A 9809-nucleotide genomic window follows, 5' to 3' on the forward strand; every position below is an offset into this window, starting at 1 on the left:
ATTTCACATAAAACATCTACAAAGCAAGAATGAAGTAAATATCCGACAAGCCCAACATATAAACATAATCAGAGTATCTGTCCAAATACAAAATAACTAGTAATCATCATAAAACATCTTGTCATACCCAAAAGGCATCATCATGCAGATATGATCAACTGAACAACATAGCAACCTAACATCTATGGTATTGGTAATCAAAATATAACATCTGACCATTAGGTCAACTCAAATGTAAAATAACATGAGTAATAAAGTATCTCTCAGATCAAAATATAATAAGGTAAAGACTACAAACACTAGAGGCACTATAGGCACGGAGGTGTGCATGTGCGCATCTTGTGGAGGTGTGCATGTGCACACCTTCATGTAGGCCTTTTGAAGGCTTATTTTTTCTTTTTTAGTCTTTTAGTTATTGGGAAGGTGTGCACATATGCACCTTGTAGAGGTGCACGTGTCCATGGTCTAGGAGTCTTTACATTTTATATTGTTTTAAGGTTTGTAGAGGGACACACATTTGGACCTGATGGAGGTGTGCATGTGCGCACCTTCATATAGATGCCTAACCTTGTGTTTGGTTTGTGTGTAGGGGACCAAGAGTAGTAGAGGACTGTAGAGAGACTAGGTGTAGAGGTGCGACAATAATCAGAGAGCAAAAGAAAAGTAGGAAGAGGGGAGAAGGCTCAAGGTCTTATATTGACCCTGGGGGAAGGCACATCTGGGAATACTGTGCAGGTGCGCACCTCTAGATGTGTGCACATGCATAACCTTGGAGGGCGCGTAGGTGCACACCTCTAGGAGTGTGCACATTTGGAGTTGTACATTTGCACACCTCCAAAAGGGTGTGTATATGTACACCTCTTAAAGGTGTGCATGTGTGAACCTATTTTAGAGTGCAAATTCTCCTCAAATGAGATTCTTTTCTATGTTTTTGATTGTCTAACTTATCCAGTCAGAGACTGGGGTTTGACCTTGATTCGGTGTAGGGTCCAAAATGACCTGGACTCCGAAGTAGGAGCCTGGTAGGGAAAATTCTAACTAGGGGGTCCCCATTTTTTGTGCAAAAATGGGGAGTGCATTGTGAAAACACAACACAACCCTAGGGGCTCTATTACTTTTGATTATAGTCATATTTTCAATTTAGCCCTAGACGTTGGCCATGCATGACATGTTACAATGGTTAATTACTAGATTCTAATAAACTTTCGTACCATTATGTTTAGATTGGATGGTTGTTTATATTAGTAGATGAATGCTTATTACTTTTTATAAGCTAGTTTTTTATAGAGGTAGAAAGGTTTGTAGGTTTTTCAACTCTCACTTAGATGTTATTACTTATTCGTTAGTGTGCAATTGATGTGCTGTCTGAACCAAATGCCAACACCCTCTTGTTGTTGCTTTTATCAAAAACATTTTGCCAATACACTTCAATATTTTTTCCTTTGAAGACAAAAATTTTGCCCAATACATTATATATTTTCCCTACGATAATGATAGATTCGTGAAGATTTTCTTGTTTTCATATTTAAAAAAAAATTATTAATTCAAATTAATATTTTGTCTTTTCAAATTAAAGAAATTAGCCAACAATATTCATATTTATTTCGAACTTAGTCTAAAAGATGAACTCCAAGAAAGCTAGTGATCAGATAAATTTTAATAATTAGAATATATAAATTTAGAGTAATAAAAATATTTATTTGACCAATCTGAAATAATAGATAATTAGGTAACGGCCAAAATTAATAGGCCGAGGGCAAGTAGACAAACTCAAATTAAAAAGTAGAAATTCTTATATCTTGTTCTTGATTAATCCTAGACCATGTTTCCCTTCATAGAACACTGTACTCTGAAAAATAGCTCATCAAATCACATTAAATCCGAGTCTTAAATTTACAACCACAAGAAAATTGCTTACGGGTAGGTTTGACCACCGGATCTAGATGTTTTTATCTAAATTTCTAATTCGACCCTATTCATTTGCGAGGTTTTCTTCTTCTGTTCTATCGGCTGGTGCAATGCATTTCTCTGAAAATTCATTGTACTCTAAGATTCAATAATAAAGCATTTTTTATAGATAAAGTTATGAACTGTCTATTCATGAACTTCTGCGAATCTTCTTTGCAAAATACTAGACGTAAATTTGCTGGCCGGTGGCCTTTAAGAAGAGTGTCCTACCATTTCAAAAGAAATACCTTGAGAATTACTTGAGGCCATGTTCGGAAACAAACAAGTAGTGTTTGTATTTTTCTTCATGGATTTCAAGGGGAGGATTATAGAATCCAGTAAAGCAAGCATTCAGACAGGAAGATAATAGCCATGGAGAATCCAACCACTTTTAATTCAGAATAGCTTCGGATTCACTCTGTTCCAATAATGCAAAGATGAAGTGGCAGATATCAACAAGGTGATTATAAAATTCATATACGGTTAGAATTCATCAATTCATCTTAAGAACTCATCGGTGTATCCTAAGAAATGTCATTTCCAATCTTGAATCATCTTGACATAATCAAAATGAAGTAAATCATCTTGATATTCAATCAAGATGAAGGAAAAGGAAAAAATCATTTGCTAGGTTCTGTTCCCAATCTAAACTAACCCAATAACTTTGGGTGCTTTGCATTCCGTATCCTGATCTTGACTTCTTCCCTTCCTTTCCCTCTGTTTTTTCCTTCAACATTAGTTGTAACAGACCAGGTAATAGGAAGGGGTTTTATAGAGTCATTGTAGGAAATTTGTATTTGTTGAATGGGTTTTATTACAAGAAACTGAGTCTTATGAATAATAGAATACGGATTTCAACATTTTAGATTGTCTTTCTTCCTATCATATTTGATATAGCTATTTTTTTTCAGTTAAAGACTTTATCTTACCTTTAAAAACTTTTAGCTGTCGTCCTATCAGTCTATGTTTTTTTATAAGAAATTTTATATTCTTTAACTGAACTGTTTTACAAAAATATCTAAGACTACCAACTTTTTCACATTCTAAAACTTAATAGTTTTAAATTTGTCTACCATTAAAAAATTAATAACCAGACACAGGCTTAAAAAGGCCCTTTCGTGAAACCACAGCTTATACCCAACTTAATTCTACCTATTCATACTTCGAATATGGCCGCATACCACTGTTTGCACTTGATATTTTCAACATTGCAAGCTTGCTAGGTTTCTAAGGCTTTTAGCTACTACTTGCTTTTTATCTAGATAATTTTGTATCGTGTAGTCACTGTACCTTTTCAGATACGTACTGCCACCGGTACAGTTGGTCATTCTAAGGCACCTGTGACATGGATGTTCAACTTAAATAGATTTGGAGTTGAATTATTCAGGAAAAATGTTGCCTTCAGTAGCAGATAAAGATATTGATCAGGCTCAGGGTGGCTCTTCCATGGAAAGAGTATTTGAACAAGGTGAAGACTGCAACAAATTCGCTCATTGCTACGACAAATGCATTGAATTTCTCCCACCTACACTTCTTCAAAAGGTATAAAAGCTTCGCATCTGCATTTCATAAAACATATATAAATGATGATTATATTGTGAAGTCAGAAATGCCTTTATGCAGGTTGTAGCAGAGATCATTTCTACATATTTTCTAGTGTTTTTTACATGTGGCTCATCAATGCTGAGTCAGAAAAACGAGAACCTGGTATCAAAACTTGGAAGTGCAATGGCTTCTGGACTAATTGTAACGGTCATGATATACTCTGTTGGCCACATTTCTGGAGCTCATATGAATCCTGCTGTTACGCTCTCATTTGCAACAGTGGGGCATTTTTCATGGAAGAAGGTCTGCAAGTAATACTCTTCTTCTACAATTCAAAATGCTCAATATACGATGATTAAAAAAAAATTATTGTAGATAAGTAGGGTTTAATTTTGGAAAGATTTTATGGTTAAGTGTATTTGAGTTGGAGTAGTATTCAGACAGGTGATGGAAAGATCACCTAAATGAACTGAGTGCTAAGTGTATCATTTATTCTCATAAGTTATAGATTCTTGTAAATTACTACTCAAGAAACATGGGTTAATAAATTTGTTTTAAAAACTGCACAATTGAATTCTAATAGCAACATCATAAATTTTATTTAGTACACAGTCTCCGAAGTCTGATGTAAACAGAGCCTCAAAAATCAGATGAACGATTTTTTAACTCAGCCATATATATTATTTTCTCCAGACCTTTCCTAGTATTATAATTATTGCACTGTCAAGGTTTTTGAATTACTTTGTGTGAACTATTATCAGAATAATAAAATTTATAGAATAGGAACATGAATATGATTATAGAATGTGATGTTAAAATTATGATAAAGATAAACATACACAATCTGAAGTAGGAGATATTTTCTACAAGTAAAATTGTGCTATTGATATCAAGATTCAATTGTGTAGTTGTTGAGTCAAACTTATTGAGCCATGTTTCGTGAGTAGAGGTTCACACAAACCCATCTCTCATAAGAATGAATGGAACACTTAGTACTCATTGGATCTAGGTGATGCTAGCAGAGGTGAAGTACTAGGACTTAGGACGTCACCATCTTAGTACTACTTCAGCTCGATCATGCTTCACTACAGAGTTTCCTCTATGGTTAAACCTACTTGGGTGATCTTCCAGAAAGTTCCAGTGCTTCACCTATGTAAGCATCACCTAGATCTGATGAGTGCTAAGTGTTCCAATCATTCTCATTAGAGATGAGTTTGTGTGAACCACTACTCATAAAACATGAATCAATAAATTTGACTCAACAACTACACTGTTAAATCCTGACAGCGATATTAGGATACACAATCTAAATTAGAAACAGCAATAATACCTACTTTAAGTTGTAGAAAAATAGTTAAATAGAAGCAATTCACGTGCAGGTTCCAGCCTATATTGGAGCTCAGTTGGGTGGATCAGTAGCAGCTTGTTTTACACTTGGCGCAATGTTTACTGAAATATCAGACATTGGTACAACCAGGCCATCAGGCCCAGTGCTGCAGGCGCTCATTATGGAAATCATCGTATCCTACCTCTTAATGCTCGTTAATTCTGCCCTTGCAATTGATTCCACTGCGGTATTTTCATCTATCCCCCTTTTCAAAGATTTAGTTTGTTAGTTAATCATTCAGAATATGACTTCAATTTGTGTTTGTTCCTTTCCCCTGTTTTCGTCCTGTTTTCCTTTAATTTTATGCAGGGTATGCTGTCCTCAAGGCATAACCCAGCTTCTCCAGCACATGGAAGGCAGGATTTTCTTTGAAATCTAAATGCCAATTGAGTCATTCTTGGACATTGATACTTCTATTTACGGGACAACTGTTTTTATTACTAAGAACCTTGGAATGATGTGATTTTTTTAGCCCGTGTTATGAGCTTAAGTTTTGTGTTTTTAATCACTATTATTTTTGCTGAGTTCTTCATTTGCTAAAAGATTATTGTTCTCGTATATAAATAGCACGTAATTCTGGAATACGTGATCTGTAAGATATGGTTCTGAAATACATAGTTTGTTTTTATATTGTGATTAGAATTAAATTGGTTAGTTTTTTAGTTGAATTTATTGATAGGTGGTTTATATGAATTAATTTATCATGAGAATGAATGAAAGGAATATTTAGTCTTTATAGTTTATTGTATTTACCTGATCCTAACACTATTCCAACTCTATTCTGTTTAATCATATAACTCTTCTAAATCCACTTAACATACTACCCTATTTACTTATGTAATTCGTTTATCACTATTTTGTGTCTGTGAACCTGCAGTGAAAATAGCTCAAGCTCTGCTGTTTTAAATGTTTATTAGAAGTCTGCTTTTTAGTCAGTATAAAGCTTTGCCTATTATTAGCAACGATTTACAGGAAATATCATTGATAATGTGTTTTGAAAATCTGAGGTACTTTAGCATCCAGAAAAAACCTTGAGAGCTGAAAGCCTTGGAAAATCTGTGAAACGAAGCAAATAAACTCATATTTTGTATAAGGGACACAATTATAAGCTAAATGCATTTACAGGAAAACATGTACACTCAGACTCTTGCTCAATCAACTTAAGTCGTTTAGAATCTTCCAATCAAAGTTAATGATGGTGAATCGTCTTGAATCATTTAGAGAATCTGCCATTTCCTGTTTATTTCTGCTCGATCTTTACTGGTTAAACTCAAATATTTGCTCTCCATCTCTCTTAAATCCCTGCTGGCAGCTGGTTTTCTAAATTCACTAGCAGCTGGTGATTCCGTTTGTTTAAGAGCAGGGTTAATTGAGTGTGTTCATGATCTCTACCAAAGCAAGAGAACTACCTTAATGTTCAGAAAAATCAAAACGATTATCTTAAATTATGAGATCATGTACTGTTTTGAACTGTTCAGCGAGTCAGAATGCCCATTTTAATTAGTCCTCTTTTATCCTTTACACAATAAATATGCATTTGATTGTGAAGTATATCGAGAGAAAATTAGATTTATGGCGGATGCATATAGAAGCTCTTCATCGGGCTATTATTTCATGGCTCAGTAAGTTTGCCTAAGAGTAGAGTAAAAATTGGCAGATTGTATCACTTTTATTATTATGAATGTTAAACATAAAAGATAGATTCTTTTGAACCACGAATATAAGTTTATTAATCATTCCATAAGAAATAGTTTCTTCTGAACCACTAGTCTGAGTATAAGTTAATAAATTTGATTAGAAAAACTACAAGATTAAAATAGAAACCTGATAAGATTGTGTTATTAACTTTTCAGATAGGCGAACTTGCAGGGATAGCTGTTGGATGTACAGTGACAATAACAGCCATTTTTGCAGGGTATTCTATAGAAATTGGTATTCTTCCAATCTAAATTCCTTTGGCTAGACAAATATTGACAATGTTGCTGCTGCTAAATGTTTAACAGGCCCATCTCAGGAGGATCGATGAATCCAGCGAGATCACTGGGTCCAGCAGTGGCAAGCAACAAATACACACATATTTGGATATATGTGATTGGTCCTCTCGTGGGAACAATCATGGGTGGATGGTCTTATACCTTCATTCGCCTCACAAAAACACCTTTGCCAGCTAGTTCCTCCAGGCATATCTCTTCATTTCCAAATCAGAAAGATCCCAATAAAAAGTGTTTCCTCTCAGATGAAGCACAAAACATATGAATTGTTCAATCTTCAACCAAGGTTGTGATAAGTAGGTAGCATATTTAGACGTACATATTTCTCTTTTCCCCTGTACATTTAACTTTAAATCCAACTCTATGAAGGGTTCTATTAACTCAATTAGATGGCGACTGTTTCTCTTTCCCCTTAGTTGGGAATGTTTTTACTTGACAATTTATATATAGTGAATTTGCCCTTACTGGGACTTCCATTCCATGCATCATATTAATGTAACAGGCTAAGTGGGAAGCTCTGTGCTTTCATCCATCGATCTGCAGTGCTCATGGGCAAAAGGCTTGAAGTAGCAGGCACAACTTTAGTTATGAGAGAACACTACTGGAAAAGTAAAGGATAATGAATAGTAATAAATAATATAATTATTAAGTATTTGTTTATAGGTAATTGTAGCTTTAAACTTCAATTTATATATAAGCACAATTTTATTTTTTACAAGAGTAATGGAGAAGTTTAAAGTTCTTACATATGTTGCATTGTGGGATTGCTATTCTATAGTCCTTCAATTGATATAACATAGTTTGGGATATGTCATAGAAGATTGAAGATTTGCTTTTGAGACAAAAAAGATTGTCACTACGGTTTCAACCTCGATTTCTTAGGGGACTATACCAACTCTTCTAGAGCTACCAAAAAGTCACCCACCACCTTCCATGAATCCTTTGGTTCCTTCAATTCCAATTTCAACCTCAATGGAGATCATTAGTTCTCTTTGACGTCATTCTTGTAGGCCTTCTGGACATGATGAATTTTATGTTGCCAGAACCATTGAGAAACAAATTTTTCCAAGGGATCTTTACCTAACTTTCAACTCTGAGTCGATCTTTCTACATAAGATTTTCTCCTGTCTAGAGAATGAGGAAACACTGAATGTTAATTTCTAATGAATTTTCTTTCTTAGAATGTTTGAGGTCCTATTTACCTGCTCCACAAATATCTAGTCTAAGATGTTCAATGCTGATTTCCTTTTCCTTTAAGATTGTAGATTTTCTTGTTTCCTCCCTTGGTAAAGTGATTTGGTCTCAGAGTTTAATTTTCTCATCTTTGCATGAGGTTGGTAGAGGAGGTGTTGTTAGTTTTTCGACTCCACGTTGGAAGAAGTCATTTCTCTCTTATGGAGAGACCCTTACCATAGGTTGGTGTGGATATTATTTAATATTAATAATCACCATTTTAGTGTTATTATTCTTTATGCTCCTAATAAATCTTCTGATAGAGCTTCTCTTTGGGGTTGGATTGATCATTGCCACATGCAACTTGGATAAAGTGTGGTGATTTTAATATGGCTGAGGTGGATCTTGAGAAGGATGACATTTCACCTTTCCGTTGCCTAGCTAGTGAGAGGGAAGCCTAGTTCTATATGTGCAATAAATTAGGCCTTTATAACCACAATTTCAAATGTTGCCTCCTACATGTGGTTTGGTATACTTAGTATGATTTTCAAGAAAGCACTGCATAGTAGTTAAGAGGCTTGATTGTGCTATGATATTCTCAATTTTATTTTTCTTTTTGTTTTGGGACTTTTAAAGATTAACTAGTTATGTCTTTACTAGACGTGACATTGCTAGACCACTTTCCCCTTATATTTCATATTCAATGTCATTTCCCCATTTTAAGATAGAATTTTAATAATAATTAAATAATATAATGTTATTAAATAAATAATAAAGTTATATTAAAAATAATACTAAACTATAAACCAAGGAAATGATTATTATTTAATCTATATTATTAATTTAAAATAATATTAAGTATGATTTTTTGAATAATTAAAAAAAAAAAAAAATTCAATCAATAAAGAAAGAAAGAAATAAAATTAAATACAAGAGACAATATTGTAGAAAGTATGTTAACTTTATAAATAGAATTTAATAATAAATAAAATAAACATATATAAGTAAGTAAATAAATAATATAACATAGAATAATATAAATTAACTAAATCTAATGAAAATTCAAAAGATGTTTAATAAATAGACATGACTCCTTAAAATTAAGATATAAAAGGGAGGAGAGTTTATTTTAAAGAGGGGAGAAAAGGAAGAGAAGAGGAGAGGAGTTCAAAAGGGAAAATGAAAGAGGAAAGTAATATGAAGAAAATACGGAAGTGGCTTTTTGAAAAGGTATCAATGATATTGAAAAGATGTGAACCTTTGAAAGGGTCATAATTATGAATAATTATGACTCTTCAAAAATATTTTAATTATAAAGTATTAAGACTTTTCTAAAAGATTTTAGTTATGAAGGGTTTTAACTTTTCGAAAGGATTATAACTATGAAGTGTTGTGACTTTTAAAAGGATTTGTATTATGAAAGGGTGTGACTCTTAGAAAAGAAGAAGGCAAGAAAGGTATGCTTATGAATTATATTTGTTTAGTTATGTTTATGAACTTATTTATGAACACTACTTGTGGATAATATTGTGTTAGCTAATGGGTTAACACCATGGATATCAATGTGAACTCGAAGCATGAAGCATGTGAGATATTAATATCTACATTGTCTGCCATGGCTGAGATTCGATATCAAAGCATGGAGCATGGAGATATTAAGATCTCCATTGTCTGCCATGGCTGATAATTGAGTAATAATACATTAATCTATTAGGAGAAATATAAGACTTGAAGCATGGGGGTAGTAAGGTATTAACACCTTGAAC

At 33.6% G+C, this 9809-nt stretch overlaps 1 protein-coding gene across 2 annotated transcripts; it reads left to right on the forward strand.

The window, feature by feature from the left end:
- Positions 1 to 1900: 1900 nt before the first annotated feature.
- Positions 1901 to 7349, forward strand: LOC149569406 (aquaporin NIP2-1-like). Of its 2 annotated transcripts, XM_089822124.1 has the most exons (6): positions 1973 to 2407; positions 3335 to 3489; positions 3571 to 3795; positions 4872 to 5066; positions 6733 to 6794; positions 6883 to 7349. In XM_089822124.1, exons 2-6 carry the CDS (start codon positions 3340 to 3342, stop codon positions 7133 to 7135), a joined length of 885 nt encoding a protein of 294 aa, XP_089678250.1. In that variant the 5' UTR covers positions 1973 to 2407; positions 3335 to 3339; the 3' UTR covers positions 7136 to 7349. The 2 variants fall into 2 exon arrangements, with proteins under 2 accessions (XP_089678249.1, XP_089678250.1); XM_089822123.1 differs by having other exon boundaries at positions 1901 to 3489.
- Positions 7350 to 9809: the final 2460 nt, after the last annotated feature.

Source organism: Cupressus sempervirens, chromosome 3 (genome assembly GCF_028749045.1).
Source record: "Cupressus sempervirens isolate cs-2001-9-10 chromosome 3, ASM2874904v1, whole genome shotgun sequence".
In the NCBI taxonomy this organism is placed as follows: Eukaryota; Viridiplantae; Streptophyta; class Pinopsida; order Cupressales; family Cupressaceae; genus Cupressus; species Cupressus sempervirens.

What these genes read in the sequence shown, in the direction of transcription:
- LOC149569406 (XM_089822123.1), top strand. Translation starts at nt 3,340, where the DNA reads ATGTTGCCTTCAGTAGCAGATAAAGATATTGATCAGGCTCAGGGTGGC. An exon ending in TTGCAATTGATTCCACTGCG is followed by an intron (nt 5,067 to 6,732) that starts GTATTTTCATCT and finishes TTAACTTTTCAG; the next exon opens with ATAGGCGAACTTGCAGGGAT. An exon ending in ATAACAGCCATTTTTGCAGG is followed by an intron (nt 6,795 to 6,882) that starts GTATTCTATAGA and finishes AATGTTTAACAG; the next exon opens with GCCCATCTCAGGAGGATCGA.